Raw genomic sequence first — 21,099 nt, forward strand, 5'->3', positions numbered from 1 at the left:
ACTCAAAATGCAATGTGAGATAATTTTTCACTCTAAATAATTTTTTATCAAAACTTTATTATATTTAAATCAATAAATCTAGGACATTTTTTCCATAGCATTAAGGCATAGTATTTGGAAAAGAATCTTGTGGTAAAGCATAATTTTTGAGCAATGAATAATGACATTATAGATAAATCTTCTTTAAAAAGTTTTAACTAGGGCTGGGGATGTGGCTCAGTAGTGGAGCGCTTGCCTAGCACATGTGAGGCGCTGGGTTTGACCCTTAGCACCACATAAAAATAAATAAATAAAATTGTGTCCAACTACAATTAAAGTAAATATATATAAAAAAGGTATAACTATAGTCTTTATTGTGATAAATACTATATTAATATTATGTTAAGTAAAATATGAAATATTTGTTAATGATAAACCACATTATTAAAAATATTGAAAAAACTTTGTTGCTAAAAGTGTAATCAAATTATTAAAGTTTTACTGTTGACATTGATATTTACCAGATATTTGTGTAGTAAAATTTCCCTTAACTTCTAAAGGCTGTTTGATTAATTATGTGTGCCGTGTAGAATGATTTTTACTTGACTGCATTCCAAATAGAATTTTTCAGAAACAAGTTGACCAGATATCAAGTTGTCTTTATAAAAATAAAAAGAAACATACCGGTAACATTAACATGGTACCAGGAGGACCAGGTAGACCATCAGCACCTGGTAAGCCAGGACGTCCTGGTGGACCCTAGGAAAAGAAATGAAGCAATCAAAAGAATGCAATCAATCATATAATAATAAAGAAATCATAGAATTTATCAGAATATAATATATAATAACCAAAGACTACATTATCTCATTTGAATTTGACTACTCTAAGTTGGTTAATCTTCTTTGGGTAAATACAACTAGAAAGGATGGTATTTCATTGCACTAGTTTTGAAACATTTTATAATGTGTGCTTACTAATATAGAATTAATATATAATTAAGATGTAAACTTTGCTAAGTGTTTACTTGAAGTTGTAAACTATATTAGATAAAGAGTTCCTTTATATTCTGGGGAGAATCAGTCTAAGGAAAATAAGTGAATAATGTTTGGATGTTACAGAATTTAAGTGAATGATAAAGTATTTATTTAAAATCAAATTAGTAAGTTTAAGATATGTTTAAGTATTCTTTAATAGCTACTTCAATAGCATCAATTAATAGACTACTTAAATACATAGACTACTTAAATACATATTTAGGTGGCTTTAAATATCATTTAAAAAGTTGTTACTTTATTAATATAGATGATCAATAATTCAACATAAGATTTACATGCTAAATTTACTTATAGATAATCACTGTTTTATTTTGAGTTCTTAATGATAAAATACATTCAGTCCATGCATGGTTGCACACATGGAAATTACTTATTACTGTGATATCTCTGAACACAAGATATGTATGGAAATGTAGAGAATATTAAATATATATTTAATAGTAGTAGATGCAAGTTATATGTCCATAAGATTGCAATAGAACAAAATTTATTTCTACATAGCCAAGTCATTTTTAGCAGTAAAGAGGGTAAATTCTAATACAATATATTTGTCTTCTTTAAATTGTAAATACATAAAAAAGTATGAGTTGGTCACATCTTTGATCCTCTATTCGTTTTTAAAAGAACAAAAGAAAAAGAAAAGCACACACACACATACACATTACACAAAGATAGTGTCTACTCAAGAATGAGAAGAAGAAAGACAAGATAATTTACAAGAAGAGTCTGGAGAGATAGTACAAATGATCTACTATATAATAGAACCCAGAATTTGATTGATCTTCAGACTAGAATTCAAGTTGGTTACCTCCTTCTAACAGCATTCAAATAAATGCTTATGGCAATGTCTGAAATACAAATTTGAAGAACTGAAACTAATGTAGAGAGCTCATAGAGATGTGAGAATTGACTAAAAATAAAATCTGCTTACTAATGATACCAATTTTACCAGAAATAAACATTATTTTAGCCTCACTCTTAAACAATAGTTTAAAAGGTTAATTAAATGTTACAGGACATTGAATTCTTAGACTTCTTACCCTCCCAACCCTCCCACCCTCAGGAAGAATAACACTTTGAAGTTAGAGAATTTAACATTTTAATGTTAATGAATATATTTTAATTCCTTTAATCTGTGGTTGTATGCTTTTTTAATGAGAGGACCCTTTACTTACCCTATCACCAGGGTCACCAGGAGGTCCAGAGGGGCCTTGTAGACCTGGAGGACCCATTAGACCCTACAAAGAAACAAACCATGGTCTGAGTCAAATTCCTGAGCCCTTAGTATTCAGGAAAATTCATCCTTCTAAATCAAAGAACAGCTCATTTATATTTCATAAATATACACTTGTCTCCCAAACAATTGCCCTATTTAGGTTCTTGTGAAAAGACAACATATAGGAACCACTTTGTAGCTAGCACACTGCTCCTCTATGAAGCAGCTCTTGGGTGGAGGCAAACGTCCCAAGCAAAACAGGAAAAAGGAGAACATGCCAATGTAAAGTCCCTGAGGTTGAAGTTGGTTCCCAGTTCTTCCTGAAGTAATGGCACACTCACAAGATTAGACCTCAAATATGTGATAGCTAAGTTGAAAATGTAGAAATCCCTTTTTACATTTAGCCTGTAGGCATTTTCATATTCTCTTTTGTAAATCTTTGAAAGCATAAGTATTTTATATTATTTTCAGTAAATGAGAATATAATTAATTCCACACACACATATAAAAAAAAAAAGATTTGTTACGAGGTCTGTTCAGTTCAACTACCTTAAAATAATGACACCATAAGTGATATCAACCTTATAAGGAAATGACAATGGAATCTCATAATTATTCCTTCTAGAAATACATATAAGACAGCTACAGTCTTCCTAGAATTCTCACCCATGCACTGAAATATAATTATATCTCCCTAATAAGAAGAATGATCTTTTCCTAAACTTTTATAATTTTCAGGTAAAAAGATGAAAATTGGTTACAAGATGCAGAGACATTTAAGCAAAAAAATATTCAAAACAAAATTTAATTCAAGTGTTCTTTAGAGAATAAAACTTGGATAGCTAAATCAGAAGGTAGTTCCAGTTCACCAGACCCTCCAAACAAATGTTTGCCCCTAGGATTCAATATTCAATTTAGTAAAAAAAAAAAAATCTATTAATAAAATAGAAATCTTATATTCAATCATTGAAAAATCAAGACAAAAAATAATCGTATATAATTTACTTACCGCAGGTCCTGCTGGCCCTGGTGGTCCTTCAACTAGCATACCCTGTTAAAAAAAATGTTAGAAAATCTTTGACCAGGGAAGTGAAACCCTCAACCTCTTAACTAAGTGAATGTGAGACAACACTAAACCACTGACTTTTAAAAAGTGAATTCTCCATTCCTATTAAATGAAATCAATTACAAACACTTTTGCATAGGAAAAGAAAGAAAAGTAAATTTTCAAAAGAATATTCTTAAATCATTGCATCACACATTTGGATCTGATAAAATAAGCTCTACGTCCAATAATATATTTCTAATATTGTCATTACAGAAATTAGAGGAAATAATCATAAGATTGGGAATCAGAAAAACTAAAGTCATGTTATAACTCAACCACCAAATCATTTGAAACTCAGAAAAATCACTTAAACCCTTCAGATTTTGGTCTTCTTAGCTGTAAAATGTGAGAATATGAGTAGACAAATTCACCCACTTTCAAATTTTGAAATTTCATTTACATAATATTTTGGTCTATTGAAATTGCATTTGTTAGAAAAGGCATTACTGATGGATTTTTAGCAAATTATAACCATTTGGACATCAGGATTTTCAATGATAATATATGAACATATATAATAAGTTAAGATGATGGCAGTTTATACTATAAACTACAACAACTGCACCAACCTTTAAAATGTACTTACAGGTTCAACCACTGCTGGTTCTCCCTTCTGCCCTTTTTCTCCATATGCACCATGGCCATTTATCTATTGAGTGAAAAATTTAAGACACCCCAAATGTCTTCATGTTAATGAAGCTTTTTCAGTATTTTTAAAAAGGAATTCAATCACTTAGAGGCATTTAAAACAACCTATTAAAGTATGTGCTTTTTAAAACAGCAATTTATTAAAGGCTTCAATACTGAAAATAAACCTCAACACTAATTCTTAAAATGAGATTGAACAATTGCTTTTTAAAACATAGTATAGAAAGAAAAAAAAAAACATCTGTAGTTTCAATTATAGTTCTAAGACACTAAGAAATGTCAGTACTTTAATATAATAGACTAAAAATCAGAAATCAAACTTTCTAGTCCGAAAAGTAATTACTGTACTTTAATCTTGTCAATGCTGAGAAATTTTATGTACAATGTTATCAAACTACATTTTTAAAGAAGATTCCAGTAGAGTGGCCTGAGATACAATTGCTGAAGATTCCAATTAGGAAGAATCTATCAAGGTGGCCTAAGAGTGGTAAGTATCCACAATTGATATATAAACTCCACCTGTACTTTGAATCAGAAAACACATTAAAATGAACATGAAAACACTCCAAAAATAAGTTAGACAATGACAAAGAGCCTACTGCTGACTTACACTTGTTTCTGTGATATCAGTTTCTGCTGGTACACCTGGACCAAATTCTTCAATAGGGGGGCTTGTTGGTTTATCTTCATATTCTTTATATTCATAAAAATATTCGCCTAAATCTCCATCTACCAGAAGATCAGAGTCCCTGCCGTCTATTTCTTTGTTTTCATATAGTGTGTCCTCGAAATTTTTCCTCTGGGGATCATAATCCTCTCCAGTTATATATTCTTCTGTGAAAACGTCTTCAACAGGATTTGGCTATTAATTTAAGTTACAAGGAATTGGAGAACATAAAGTTTATTGTTAGTGAAGCAAGGTAAGCATTTGTAATTACAGCTTGATGGCAGACCATGAAAGATTTTTATCACTGCTTAAGCAAGATTTGAAGGCTTGGAAAGGTAGCCTCTCAGTATAATTGAAAGAAATACATTTGTACATTGGTGTGTACAAAGGCATATTGCTTTCAAAGCACTACTTTTCCCAATAACCTGCAAATATTCACATGGATCCACCATGTATATTTGCTTCCATTGAAAAAAAATTGTGTTAGTCAAGTTGATATTTACTTTATAATTTAAGATTTGAACAATAAAACATTCATATAGCTAAAACTATGCTTAATTTTCAAAGCTCATAGGACATCATTATGAAATAAAATTGCTACAATAAGTCATATAAGCTTGATATTAAATCCCATAGGTAAAATATTAATGCCAATATAATTGTGATTTATCGTTGCAATAATTATGCAAAGTTTTGTGTATGAAGAGAAATAGTAGTACACTAAACAGTTCATTAAAGTAAATAAAATGTAAATTATACTCCTCAAAGTAAAAAAAAAAGTTATTGTATAATCTCATTTAGAGTAGAAATTAAACACTAAAAATCAATTTCATATCAAAGATAGTGATACAGAAAATAAACTTTATAGAATGTACTTTTTCTCATAAATAATGTTTTATATAGCATAAATGCAAATCATATATTTTATATGAATACTATGCCTTCTCATGATTCTGATGAAGTCCAAATATATAATTCATCTTGTGATATTTTCTCTTTTAAATAACTTATCTATGGTATAGTGAATGATATAATTAGAGTAATAGTAAATAAATTAATAGTATACAAAATCTTGTGAAAAATATGTGGAAAAGTGATTAATTTAGCAATTGTTATCAATAATAAAATAGCTAATAATCAAAACATTTTTGTACTCTTCAACATGCACTGTCTACAGAGGTTGCATGCTATCTAGGATCAGAACACAGAATATTATATGTTCATAACCCTGGACTAAAGAGCTGGATGAATTTCAAGAATGTAAAGAAGCATCTTCAATAAAGGCATCCTCTGCTGGAAAATGATGAATTGGAATTAGGTGAAACTTAAAATCCATTCACACCCTAAATATTTACTATTCAAAATTTTGTGTTTAGAGGTAATATTCTTTTGTCTCATAGGGACATGTTTTATATAAATTTCAAATAATTAAATTATTCACACATTCCTTTTACTCATTTTTTGATAAAATTCAAAGGAATGTATGCCAGATATTTAACAAAGTTAAACTAAATTGTATACTGATTTTTTTTCATAATCAAAATGCATTTGCAATATGGAATTCAGGATGACTGATTTTAACCTACCCAAATTTAAAACATTTTTTATAAAATCCTGGAATGACTAAAATATATCATCTAATCCTAATTAATATCACAATCTCCAGAAATTTGAAAATACAAGTATCTATTAAAATCCGCTAAGACTACATTTTTTTCAAAATGCTTCCTGTCATTAAAATTCATGATTATGAGGCCAGGTTCAGGAGGCTGAAGAAGGAGGATTGTGAGTTCAAAACCAGCCTCCACAAAAAGAGATGCACTAAGCAACTGAGTGAGACCCTGTGTCTAAATAAAACACAAAATAGGGGTGGGAATATGACTGAGTGGTTGAAGTGGTTGAAAAAAATCATGATTATTGGTCAGATGAAATAAAATTCCATTTGCATCAAGCAATGATACAATTTTCACTTCTACAGAAAGATCATGCTGTAACTAGTCTTTGTCACAACATGTTGAGAAGCTTGCTCAACACTAGAAACAATCAAGATCATAGCAGCCAATTCAGTTTGACCATTTTAGCATTTGCATGAAGCAAAGAATCATGCAAAACCTGAATTGACAATGACTTCAAATGATCGGATTTTATTAATGTAAATCAATGCTATTGCTTCTGTTGCCTTAGTAAAAGAATAAAAACTTGGAATATTCAGAGATTATGGATTCTCCCAGAGCAAATTATATCAAAATATATAACACATTTTAGCTGTTGGCTTGTGATTTAATGCTGTCTGTGTGTATTACCTCATTAGTTCCAGATACACGTCTAGGAGCTTCTGTCTGGTAACTTTCCACTGTTCCATAGTTATATTCTTGAAAATCATCAATAACATTTGCCTAAAAAATTCAAAAGAAAAACAATCAGTAAATGTAAAATCATCTCAAGTATGTAAAAATCGTGAGTTAATGGGGGTACAGTATTAGCCAAATGAGTATTTGTCTAGTTGGGTTAAGACTATGACTCATGATCAGAGATCTTCCAGCTTATCTAGGAGAGATCTTGATTGCTTTTTCTTTGCTACCTTTACCCCTAGTTTGGCTTTTGCTGCTGCTTGATAACTTTTCTTCTTCTTGGTTTTGGGGGGTGTAAACTTTTTGAGTTTTTCCTTTGAGTTAGTGGCCACTGTCCTCATCTTCATTTTGAAATTGGATTTCTTTTTCTGTAAAAATGTGATGAAAGATGGAATGGAAACATAAATAAAGTGAGACGGGAAAAAAAAAAAGTGTGGATGAAAGAAAGAATAAGCAAAAGCCACACGAGCAGCACCCCTGCAGGACAATGACTGTCAAATAAAATCTGTTATTATTCCACAGAAAATAGGTGAATAAAAGGTCCATGGTAAGTCTGAGAAACAGTTGACATAAGCAACCAGAGGACGACGAAGCGCAGACACCACATACACAGATGCCTCTTTGTTTTTACCTCTGTTTGTGCTATTGTCTCCTCAGTTACAGTGGGGCTCTCTGTTACACTTCCAGCCTCCTTATACTCTGTCTCCCCGTACTCATACTCATATTCCATTATATCCTCAGGTGCATACTACATTGCAAAGGAAAAAAATAGCAGGCAATTTTGTTAGTTGCAAGTAATACTAACAAAGCGGGAATCATCTTCTTAACTTTTACTTAGAGTAAATGTTAAGAAACAGGGAAACACTGTTACTTAAAAGTAATTTTGTTTCACATGGAAGTATTATTATATCATCTTAAACACAGTATAATAACAGGAGAGATAAAGCAGTGTTTGTAAGAGCAGAATCGTGGTTAGGATTATGGGAAAACTAAAAGTTTTGAATAATTCAAACTTTTAATTATTGAGTATGAATCCAAACACAGCATTTATGTTCTTGGATATACCTGCGAATTATTTAGGTTAGTTTTGATTTATAAAAATTGTTATACAAGGTTCCAGTATGAGAATTTCACAATAATTGATAGGTAATTTAAAAAAAAAAAACATACTTAAAAAAATATGAGTAGTCTTCCTGAGTATGAAAGGACTTTCAAATCTATTATAAGATGGGGAAGGAAGAAGGAAAAGGAATCAAGGGACATGAGATAAATCTATATTATTTTCAGAAAACTGTAATCAATGAAATAATGAATTCTACAATTTATTTGGAAATCTCTAACTTCATAGACTTAACTAAAAAACAAAGCATTTATAAAGTATTAAAAGTTTTGCAATTAGATATGTTTATGATTAAAATATTATTTCAATCTCTGAAATTACTGCTTTCTTTAGCTATCGAAAAAAGAGAATAATATTTAAGTCAATAAATTGAAATTGAAAAATTGCATTTTGTTCCACATTATTTTTAAAAAAGAATTTGATTGGAGAGGGATCATTTTTTAATAGAGGGAGATGAAATAAAACCATATAGTGATGGTGTGGAAAATAATGTATTCATTTCCAAAACTAAAATTAAATTTTTTTATCAAGAGTATAGATACTAGGAATCAATATTTTCTCATCAAAATAACTACAAATACATTAATCAGATACTACATAAAAATTAAGCAGGAAACTCAATGATATAAAATTCTAAAGCATGTACACAGGAATACAAAAGGAAACTTACATGTAATTCCCTAAGTACTGTGTTTGGTAAAATTCTAGTTATGACCCAATTTGGCATCTCAACCAAATCTGCCAATAAAATAATGATTAACTAAAAATTTGAGAAAATTGTGATCAGAGTGCCCTCCAATAAGCTCTGTTTGACATAGCTACACAAATGAGTGCAAATTTCACACATATATAAAGAGACACATCAAAAGTGAGCCCATGTCAGTTTTGTACATTCAGTTGTTAATGAAATACCCTCACTAGAGAAACGTTTCTAGATCCTTTGGCTACAGGTCATATTGAAATATAAACAGGTGTTCCTTTTGTATTTTTTATGACTGTTAAAATTCTTATTTGATAAAATAAATAAAAAGATTTTCAATTTTACCTCTGTAATAACAGCTTCATTTTCAATGACTAGATATACTGGAGGCCATTCAATAAATGCCATTCTTATAAGAATTTACATAAAATTAGGTAACTAGGAAAATGAATGTGGATCACATTTTAAATATCCTTGGTTTTCATACTTTTGCAAGTAAGGTAAAATGCCAACTATTTCTAGAAAATTTTCTGTAAGCATTATTAGTAACCTTATTAACTAAAGCAATTAAGTACTAAATTTATTACATATTAAGTAGACATAATGGAGATTGAATATTATCTAATGAGTAGTTTGCTACAGTTATAGTCACTTGTGTTAAAGTAAGAAATATTGAATATCTTTACTGATCACCAACTTAAAATAAAATATGGGAAAACTAAATATTTGCTAATCTATTTTATGCTTTAGAATTTTAAAATTAAACAAACTTTTCTGAATGACATACATCTATAATGAATTGAAAAAAACAAAATCAGTAAAGATCTAAGACCCAATTTCAAACATGGGAAATTTAAATGCATTTTAAACTGAGGTCTGCTATTCAGCATAATTACATTTAAACCTCCACCAAATAATGATTTTATGTGATGTTTCTCTCTTGTAAGAAGAAATTTCTGCTAACCTTTCTAATTGCTCCTCGGTTTGAACACCTTCTAGAGGAAGAACTCTCAGAATGGTATTGAATAATGGAGGAAATAACATGTTCACTTCTTCAGATTTAAAGCACATTTTAGTTAGTGGCTTCAGGCACTTCTAGTATGCATGAAGCCTTATTGCCTATTTTTTGTGTGCACTTTAGAGGATATGTTGGTGATAGGTAGAAGAAAAAACTGGTTGTCGTAAACAGAGGAATATGTGCAAGAAGATGTGCAGTGATGGGATGATTTTAACCTTGATTTGTTCATAGGTCAGCAGAAATTAGAATATGTGATGAGAAAGACTCATTTTCTGAAAATGTCAAATTCTGTCCTTCACTTAATTTGGAAGAAAAATGGTGCTCTGAGTAAAAACCTGTGAATTTATTGAAACTAACATGTATAATAAATATTCAGTGAAAAGATGATTTAGGTAATATATTTTGGGAAGCCATTTATTATGTAAATTTCTTTATAAAGGGTGATCTTTATTTTGCTTCATTTTTCCTTTTCATCTTTTTAAAAAAAGTATCATTCTTGCTTTTTACATAGAAGGCATTCTACGGTGTGTCATACATTAAGAAGATATCAGTCAGGCATGGTGGTGCACACCTGTAATCTCAGCAACTCAGGAGGCTGAGTTGGGAGGTGCAGGAGTTCAAAGCCAGCCTCAGCAAAAGCGAGGTGCTAAGCAATTCAGTGAGAACCTGTCTCTAAATAACATACGAAATAGGGCTGGGGATGTGGCTCAATGGCTGAGTGCCTCTGAGTTCAATCCCTAGTAACCCCCCAAAAGAAGAAATCATATATAAATTTGATATCCAATGTCTTATAATCAAAAAGACAACTTAACCTGATAAGAATACCAAAACCATAATTTTCAATTAGCGATAATCGTGCCTCAGATAAACCTCATTGGCTATGATACTGCCACTGAGCAAATAGTTTTAATATTTTAATATTAGTTGCTTTTATATTTAAGTGGCATTTAAATTTTAATATTAGTTGATTTTATATTTAAATGACATCATGTAGGTTCAAATATAATTAAGTTTGATGATATTACTAAACTGAACTCTATCTACACTGTATATTTCTTTGTAATCACAATATGATGTGCTGAGGACGCAAACAATTAAATTTTAAGAATGTTATTTAGGGATACTAATTAGAAAAAACAAGTTGGAAAAAGCAGACGGGTTAGTTTCCAAAATAAATTGTCATATTTATTAATCCAAATAGAATAATATATATGCAATTTCACAAAGTTATTAATGGAATATTAAACAACACAAATTACAATATGTATTACTCATGCTTCATAGTGCACTTTATGTTCTCCATTTACTGGCAAATAAAATTTTACAAAGTTATTTTGCTTAGGTAGAATACCTAAAAATCAGTCATTGTAATATTGTCATATTGTAATATAATGACATAATAATGGATACACTTCAAAATAAATATAAAGACTCCTTACTAATTTGATTTTACTAGTTTTTGTAATACTAGTATAGAATGATTATCTTATTATCAAAGTATCAATGCTAATATAGCATTACAGAAAAAAAAGTGAAAGTTGATTTGTAATTACATTCTTGTAATTACAATGATTCAGGAGTCTCAAACAGGAGAATTGAAAATTGGAGGCCAGCCTGGGCAAGTTAGGGAGACCATGTTTGAATATAAAAAAAAAAAAAAAATTTAAAAGAGCTAGGGATGTAAAACAGTAGTAAAAGACCCTTGGGTTCAATCCCCAGTGCCAATATAAAAAATAAATGAATAAATGTTTTCATTTTGTTATAATCCATATAGAAACTGGTAATGAAAGTTGTTTATTCCTGTCTTGTTCAACCAGATTTTCTTGCAGTTTCTATTATAGCTATGTGTCATGTTCCTCACCAAATGCTTCCAGTAAAAAGTAAGTTTGGCATCTCAACAGCATAGAAAATATGCATTTCAACAACTAAAATAGAAAAAGGCAGGATCACTTCTCAATGAACTTAAGAAGATTGATAACAATTATCCTCATGTAAATTGACTCAACTTACCTGACATAATAGCAATAAAACATGGGAGCAAAACACCTGAAGGTAATATATTAAAAACGCATACCTTCCTTCTTCCAAAAATCAGAGCCATATCTCTTGCTAAAAAGAGTAAGACTTATCCTTCTTAAGAAAGAAGCATAAAATAAATCTTATCATTCTTGAACATATACAATAAATACTACAAATGTTAATATTAAGTTATCACATAATCTGTCAGATACAAAAGCATAAACCTAAAGGGTATTTCACCCATCACAGTGGAATTGACAGAAAATATATTTAGTGAATCGTAAGGCATTTAAAAACTATGAAAAGAAAAACAAACAAAATATCCAGTAATTTTTCTTTTTTCTCTCAGATTTGTTAAGAATACCCTTTTTGAAACAAAAAAACACTGATATTAAGTCACAGAAAAAATTAGGGCAACAGATTCACTATCATTCCTTAAAAATAAACAAGTGTTGGAAAAACACACATTAAAGAGATTTTATTGTAAAATCTAACCTAAATTCACTTCAACAGTAGCAATAAATCAAAATATCTTAACCTTTTCTAACTAGTTAAAAAAATCAAAAGATACCTACAGTATATTTAAAAGGTTAAAAAAAAAGTATTGAGTTAAAATAAGGACAGTTTTGTTGTTCTAAGACTTTCCCCCTTCTCAAATTAATAATTCTTATAAAAAAATATACTAAAAACAGTTCTAATTCCAATAAAAACATACATTCCTTACTTTGGGTCTTCTTTTTAAATTCCCTGTGTGAAAATGGGGTGGGGGGGAAGAACTACCTAATTATTCAACAAAGCCTAAAAACTTTAAAATAGTTCTTAGGCCATTTTCCCATCTGCATGAACTCTAAAAGGCCTGAGGAAAGGCAAGTATGCTAGAAGATATACTACCTTTATCTTGAAGCTGTGTTAATTATTTAATGCTAAAGAGCAAAAATGAGCTATTAGAAATTATACTCTCAAATGGAAAATACACTCATATATGCAATGTACAAGTGAAATAACTCTAGTTCTAATAAAATTAAGGAACAAAACGCATAAGCAGGGGAAAACTACCAAGTATCATTAAGTCACTTCTTCTTATACTAATTACAAAACTATTGAATATAATGTAAAATATAATTAAGGTTATTAAATACGTAAGTAAAGTCCCCAAACTGAAGATGCCATGCATATCGGAGAAATGAGAGGACCTGGTGATCTTGTGCTCCTCACCTCATCTACCTGAGGTTCCTGAGCCTGAGCAGCCTTGGGTGCCGAAGAGTCACAGTCTGGACTATAATGCTCACAGTAGTCATATGCTGCCTTGGGGTCACCTGTGATTAAAAACTGCTGGATGTCCCCCTAGAAAGAAACAGACATGGATATGGTCAGTAAATCCTAGTACACATATCGAGAGCAAGATTTCTCTAAGATGATCTGTACTTTATTTGTAAATAACTGAAGTAGAAATTCACTTATGTTTCAATGTGAAGAATTATAGGACTGAGAAAGAAACATATTCAGTAAACTAATTATAAATATTAATTTTTTCTGGTTTAGAAAATCTATAGTAATTCTTTCATTTGTTAAAATTCAACTTACTGCATTCATGGTTAACTCTTCAGAGTAAAGAACAAATAAAATATCAGTAAACGTGAATGTAATTCCAATAATAAAAGCCACAAAAACTAAATTAGTTCATATTGAATTGTTATTGATAGACAAACTTACATGAGACTTTTTAAGTAAAAATACAAATCCAACAATTGTGTTGGGCTAGCAAAAGAAATTCTTGCAAAAAATGGATAAAAAATGTAGTTTCCAGAAAAACCCAAAGTTTAAAAACAGAAGCACAGGTTTGGCACATTTGGAGTACACATGGAGTATCTATTCATACTTAAAAGTCATATCAAATCTGTGTGTTTTCATACATGACAAATACTAGAAATATTTAATAACAGGATTTTCTACAGAATTTTTATTTTAGCAGTTATTGGAGACTGTGAGTAAAGGAAAGTTCTAAATATTGGGCTCTTGAAGCTATCTTGAGTATTTTCACAGGGGTCTAATGTACTATGATATAAACCTAGTTTGATATAAACCTGTGGATCAGGATCAGATTAATTTCAGAATTATACTCAGGCCCAGAAGAGATTCAAATGTCCCTTTAGGTTTGAGCACAAAGTCTGATTTATAGATCTCCTGATTCCAGTTTTAATAATTTCAAAATATTTGATCATTCCCTACATTCTTATCAACTGGAGTTATTTAGAACCTGATGAAAAATATGAATCTTAAATTACAAAAGACAAAAACTGAGGACTAGGAGAGAATTTATAGCACTTTTATATTGCAATATTCACTTACACATACACAAATGTTCATGAAAAAAGTCTTCTACACAACATAGTGGACATAGTATTATGGACACAGAAACATAAATTTGATGCAATTTCTTCTTAACATACTGATTTCATTTCATTTGTGGAAATATACCCAGTAGTAGGATTGCTGGCTCATATGGTAGTTATACTTTTAAATTTTTTGAGGAACCTCCATTAATGTTTTCCATAACAGTTTTACTATTTTACATTCCGACCAGAACTATATAAGTGTTTCACTTTCTCCATATTCCTACCACCATGTGTTACTTTCTATTTAAAAACTGCCATTCTCATTGGGGTTAGATGATATTTCACTGTGGTTTTGATTCACATTTCTCTGATGATCAGTAATGGCATAATTCTTTTAAAATACACTCATTAGTCTTTTTATGTCTTCTTTAACAAATGTCTATTCAGATATTTGGCCCCGTTTCATAACCCATTCATTTTTATTTTTGCTATTGAGTTATTTGTATTCTTTATATATTCAGGATACTAGCCCCTTTTAAGATGCATAGTTTGCATACATTTTCACCCATTCTCTAGGTTGTCTTTTCACTTGGTGGACTATTGCCTTTGTTATGCAGAAACTTTTTAAGTTTAATGGAATCATGTTTGTTGGCTTTTGCTTTTTTTTTGTTGTTGTTGATGCTATTGAGATTTTTTCCCCAAAATTCTTTCCAGACCTATATCAGAAAGCATTTTCTTCTAGTACTTCCAATGCTTTGAGATTTATATTTAAGTATTTCATTTGGAGTTGATTTTTGTGAGTGGTGAAAGACACAGGTCTAGTTTCATTTTTCTGAGTATGGACATCCAGTTTCCCAGCATGATTTATTGAAGAGACTGTGTTTTCCTCAATATGTGTTATTGATTCCTTTGTTGAACACTGACTGTAAATGTTTGGTTTTAATATCTTAGTTTTCTATTCTGTTCCTTTGGCCTACATGTCTGTTTTTAGGTCAGTACCATGGTCTTTATTTTGAAGTGCATTTTGAAGTCAGGTAGTATGGTGATGCTTATAACATTGTTCTTTTGGTATAAGATTGCTTTTAATATGTTTTCCACCACTTTTTTGCCCTCGGTGGTATCTGGTGAGAATCAGCTACTAATCTTAATGAGAATCCCATATATATTATCATCACTCCATGCTTGCACCTTTGAAAGTTCTCCTTTTGTCTTTATTGAGTGACTGGTTTTGAAGTGTTTAGTTGTGGATTTCTACAAGTTTATCACACTTGGGGTTTGTTAGGAGTCTTAGATGTGAAGATTAATATGTTTCATCAATTTTGAGAAATTATCAGCTATCACTTCATTGAATATGCCTTTTTTATAATTTATTTTAATAAGGCATTTATTTTAATAATGCATTTTGATTCATTGTACACACTGCAGCACAACTTTTCATTTCTCTGGTTGTACACGATTATAGCATCACACCCTATGCGAACTCCTACATCTACCTAAGGGAATGATCTCCATCTCATTCCACCATTTTTCCTGTACCCTGCACCCTCTCCACTCACCCTTCCCTATGCCCAATCAAAGTTCCTCCATTATTCCCATGCCTCCACCTCACTCCCTATTTTGGATCAGCATCCACTTATCAGAGAGAATAATCAGCCTTTATGTTTGGGGGATTGGCTTACTTCATTTAGCATGATATTCTCCAACTCCATCCATTTATTGCAAATGCCATGATTTTATTCTCTTTTAATGCTGAGTAATATTCCATTGTGTATATATACCAAGGTTTCTCTATCCATTCATCTACTGATGAGCATCTAGGTTGGTTCCACAGTTTAGCTATTATTAATTGTACTGCAATAAACATTGATGTGGCTGTGTCCCTGTACTATGCTGTTTTTAAGTTATTTGGTCTCAAGGAGTGGGATAGCTGGGTCGAATGGTGGTTCCATTCCAAGTTTTTCAAGGAATTTCCATATTGCTTTCCAAATTGGTTGCCCAATTTGCAGTTCCACCAGCAATGTATGAGTGTGCTTTTTTGCCCACATCCTTACCAACATTTATTTTTGTCTATATTCTTGATAACTGCCATTCTGACTGGCTTAAGATGAAATCTTAAGAGTAGTTTTGATTTGTATTTCTCTAATTCCTAGAGATGTTTAACATTTTTTCATATATTTGTTGATCAAATGTGTATCTTCTTCTGAGAAGTGTCTGTTCAGATCCTTAGTCCATTTATTGATTACTTGATTTTTTGGTGTTAAGATTTTTGAGTTTTTTATATATCCTGGAGATGAGCACTCTGATGTGTGTGTGGCAAAAATTTGATCCCAAAACATAGGCTCTCTGTTCATCTCATTGATTGCTCATTGCATGGAGTTAATTCATTGAATGTGCCTTTGATCCCTTCCTCTGCTCTTTGTAGGGCTTCTACCATGTCTATTTTTGTATCTCACAGGTATCTGACTCTGTCAATGTCTTTGTCATGATTTTCATTTAATTTTCTTATACTAGATAATTCTCTGTTGTTTTATCTTCAAGTTCACTGATTCTTCTGCCAGTTCAAGTATTCCATTGAACTTCTCTAGTCATTTTTAAATTGGAGTTATTACACTTTCAACTCTGGAATTTCTGTTTAGTACATGTAAAATATAATATCAATCTTTATGGCTGTTCTTTATTTGGTAAAACATTATTATCTTACATTAAGTTGTTTAGTCAAGGTTTCTTTTAATTTTTGAATGTATACATAATTTTGATTTAATGTCTTTGTTGTGAAAGTTCAGTATTTGTGGTTCTTCAAGGACAGTTCCTAATATTTGTTTTCCTTTGCATAGTACATAATTTCTAGTTTCTTTGCCTTTCTCATAATTTTGAAAATTTGTTGTTGTTGTTGTTGAATGTTTAAAAAGGTAACTCTGGAAATCAGATTTTGTGCTCTCATATCCTGAGCCCATTGTGGTTTCTATTTATAGTTGTTGTTGATTATAAGTCTGTATTCTTAATTTCCTTGACTACTAGAGTTACTGCTTAGTTAGGTTACCATCAGCTAATGATTGGCCAGATATTTTCCTAAATACTTTAAATCTATAATATCACAGGAGGGTTCTTCTGTGCACTGGAGAACCCTTTACATATGCTAAAAATTTACAACTGTGCCTTAGACCTCACTTCTTCAAGTGCCCTTTCAAAGGCAGCAACATGAGATATTAGGACCTCTTTAAGTCTTTCCTGGACATGTATACAGGTCTTCTAGATAACCAGAAGAATGATGGAGCTTTCCAGAGTCCTTTATGGATTTCTCATTTCCAACCATTTTCTTTTAGTGTTTTCCTCCTCCGTTTTTTTTTTACTCCATCTTTTGACCTTTATATCAATGTTGTCAACTACTTGCTAAATATCATCTACGATGTTTCATTATCAATAGAAAATGTAGCAAAATTAAAAAGTGAAAAACATATCCACCAAAAATATCACTGACATGAAATATTATAATGCTTAGACATTCTTTTGATAAATCTTGTTAAACTTAGAAATTTCTCCACTGATCACTCAGATTTTTTAAATTTTATTAAAATTATTTAGTCATTTCATTCAATTATAATTAATTCATGTGTCCCCTCAAAGTGTTTTAAAATTTCATATAACATGGAAGCATGTTCACATAATACCCAAATAAGAAAATACTTTAATTTTCCTGTAAAACATGAAATAAAGCAAAAGCAGCAAATATCCATACAGGAAACCACATGGTTTATAATGGTTATACTAGTAGCATTTCCAATCAGAAAATATTTTCATATGTCATGAGCAATATAGATGATTATTCAAATAAGATTGTTTCTGAGAGTTTTTCTTTACTTTTTAAAATCAATATATTGGGGAATAACATTAACAATGCCTGTTGATTCTAGACATGTTCAAAACAAATGAATACAAGGTCTTAAAATATGTCAATAGCATTTTCAAAAACTGATCAACTTAAAACATACAGATACACCTGTATTGTTATAAATGAACAATTACAAATAATAAAGAGAAATATGAATACACAGCTCTCCATTGTGCTGTTTAAGAAACTAATAATGAGGGGGTACGGCTCAGTGGTAGAATGCTTGCCTGACATGGTTGAGACCCTGGGTTCTATCCCCAGCATCACAAAAGTTAAAAAGAAAGAAAGAAGTTAACAAAGATACATCATTAAATACATTGAGTATGTTACTGAGAAAGGACATCACTGGTGGTTTCAATTAGAAACTCAATTTTCTAAACTTTCCCCAGCTTTGTCATTAACTGCTTGGAATTGTGAGGCCTTCATCTAGTTAAAATGAATGCACTGGAAGATCATATCTTAGGTCATCTCAGTGCTAAAAATTCTAGAATTACATACCTAATGACATAGGAAATACAATGAACCAGGTAAAGCTATTGCTGAAACAGAAGCAAAACATTGCTTAATTTATATAGAGATTGCATTTCTTAAAAGGTGTAGAGGAATATTGTTTTCCTAACTACTTACTATTCTATTTAAGGTATCTGACTTCATTGAGTGGAATGCTGCAAACTTTTCCACTATAAAATCTTATTTCAGGTGTTTCATAGTTAGTCATAAAATATAGGACTGGAAAGAAATTGGAAAATTCAGTAAAAAAAATGAACAGCACTCTTTTCCCAGAAGATAGTTTACAGTGTTTTATATTAATCTATCATTGATGAAATGTTGTGAGAAAATCTATAAATAAACAAGAATTCTCTGACAGGTTGAATGAACTGTAAATATTTAGATTCGATAGTGGTTTGAAAACTTCACAACTAGAAAAGGGTGAAGTTACCAAGTAAAACTGGCAACTATAGCATAAAAGCCTGGAAAAGGCATTCTCATTCTCTAATGATCTGCAAAGCCAAAATGAAGGTAGAGTCAATAACATTCCTCATAATTTACAGCTATGTCTAACTACAGTGTTTTCCTATGGACAGTAAAGATCAACAAGAGGAAAGTAAAGAGAATGTGAGAAAACAAAATAGAAACCGTGTAAACAGATGAGGTTCTTCTGAATGTCACATCATTGCAAAAACATCTCATCACATTTTCTATCAATGCCAGTGACATAAATAATAGCATATATTTCTTTCAAAACCAAATAATATTGTATACATGTTAACAGGTCTTTATTCAGTTATTCATTTAGTTTTTCATTTATTTTACTTTTATTTATTTTACTTAAACATTTAGATAGTCTCTGTAATGCCTAACTACTTCTATTTTGTATAATACGAAGGTAATATAATACTCTATAAAATACACAAGATAAAAAATCAGATTTTCTGTGTGTGTGAAAAATATGTTTATTAAGATGTATTACATAAAACTGGTCTAATATGTGCCAATGTTAAAAATTTTAATCTTCACATTCAACTCCTCATCTTGAGTGGAACCAACTAGTGCTAGTTTGACATCAGTTCTAGACTGAACATCTACTGAATTGTACAGCACAAAAGTTGACTCTCCACAATAATCAGTGGAAAACCAGGCTCTGATAAACTGCCATATTCAGTTCCATCTAATAGAATAATGTTACATGTAGATAGATTATGTACTTTGAATATAATAGGATCACAAGAAAAGCAAAGGAAATTAACATACAGCCACACAGCTAATGCAGGTGTTGGATCAATGGCAAACTATAACTGAAAAATTCTGGCCTCTCTTGAATGTCAAGCTAGCAAATAGTGATTGTTTTTCCAGAAGACTGTCATTTCCACTCTGAATATTGAAATACATAACCTTTTAATATTAATATGGATACCTCTTATATTCTAAGACATAAACTTACTTTTGGTAAGATTATGAAGATTCCAAATAACTACTATGTATACCAATGAATTTTAGAATGTTGAGAATCAAATGTTACACACCCCCCTTAATAGTGGAGTTAATAACACAGTTGTAATTTTGTTCTATAAAGTGATCTACCTTCTAAATTATCTAGCTTCTAAATTTTGTGTCTCCATTAACTTGCAACCCATGGGTATCTAAATGAGAACAAACACTTATGAAATAATTATTTAAAATACCTTGATAGATTATTTTCAAATAACTAGAAGGAGGAGTGGGAAAGGGAAATAGCATTAAGCAGAATAAGCATTTTAATCTATTGAGGCATCAAACTGAATGCCAAATTCAGAGAAGAGCATATTGTTCTGCAAAGCTGGAAGGAAGGACTTATTTATGGTGATGATGGGGACTGAAGTAGGAAGTAAAAGGAATAAAGCTATAAATTTAGAAAATCTAAGCAAGGAAATAATTTCAGGAAAATCTTAGCAATGAACTGAATCCTGAAAGTTATGGAGTGACATTCAAAGGCTTTGAACAATGGTATGAGTTGATCAATGTATTTTAACAAAATCACTTTGACCAAAAAAAAAAGAAAAAAGAGGAAGAGGATTTGGAAGCAGACAGTATGGAATCAGTCAGAAATATTTTTCAATAACTCTTAGAACTAAAACCAAGTCAAGCAGTGGCAAGAATGAAGCAGATAAGGGTACGTATAGTAGAGATAATATGAAGAAATATCTGAGATTTGGAGACTGTATGCTGATGATGGAGTGAGATACAGATTGCAAGGATAAATGCAGGGATGTTATTGAGGGGTCTAGGGAAATTCTGTAGCTCTTGAATGAGTAATGCTACACTACCAAAAACAGTTATTAAATAAGAAACATAACAGGACCAGAAATGTAGCTCAATGATAGGGAACTTGCCTAGTACACATTAAGCCCTGGATTTAATCCCTAGCAACACAAGAAGAAAAAAGAAAGAAAGAAAGAAAAGAAAAGAAAAGAAAAGAAAAGAAAAGAAAAGAAAAGAAAAGAAAAGAAAAG

At 30.8% G+C, this 21,099-nt stretch overlaps 1 protein-coding gene and 1 pseudogene across 4 annotated transcripts in view; both read right to left on the reverse strand.

Moving 5' to 3' along the window:
• Col11a1 (collagen type XI alpha 1 chain) overlaps window positions 1-21,099 on the reverse strand; it is a 213,862-nt gene that overhangs the window by 129,983 nt on the left and 62,780 nt on the right. The window contains exons 5-12 of one of the 4 annotated variants that reach the window (XM_026409163.2): window positions 13,100-13,228; window positions 7,258-7,395; window positions 6,980-7,072; window positions 4,620-4,871; window positions 3,948-4,010; window positions 3,263-3,304; window positions 2,213-2,275; window positions 664-738 (exon numbers count right to left, since the gene is read on the reverse strand). In XM_026409163.2, coding sequence (XP_026264948.2) covers window positions 664-738; window positions 2,213-2,275; window positions 3,263-3,304; window positions 3,948-4,010; window positions 4,620-4,871; window positions 6,980-7,072; window positions 7,258-7,395; window positions 13,100-13,228 — 855 coding nt within the window. Of the gene's footprint in view, window positions 1-663; window positions 739-2,212; window positions 2,276-3,262; window positions 3,305-3,947; window positions 4,011-4,619; window positions 4,872-6,979; window positions 7,073-7,257; window positions 7,396-7,658; window positions 7,776-13,099; window positions 13,229-21,099 lie in introns of all 4 variants that reach the window. The other 3 variants (XM_026409164.2, XM_026409165.2, XM_026409166.2) reach the window with 3 other exon arrangements.
• LOC113197023 (U4 spliceosomal RNA) lies at window positions 10,638-10,769 on the reverse strand (annotated as a pseudogene).

Source organism: Urocitellus parryii, chromosome 11, assembly GCF_045843805.1.
Source record: "Urocitellus parryii isolate mUroPar1 chromosome 11, mUroPar1.hap1, whole genome shotgun sequence".
In the NCBI taxonomy this organism is placed as follows: Eukaryota; Metazoa; Chordata; class Mammalia; order Rodentia; family Sciuridae; genus Urocitellus; species Urocitellus parryii.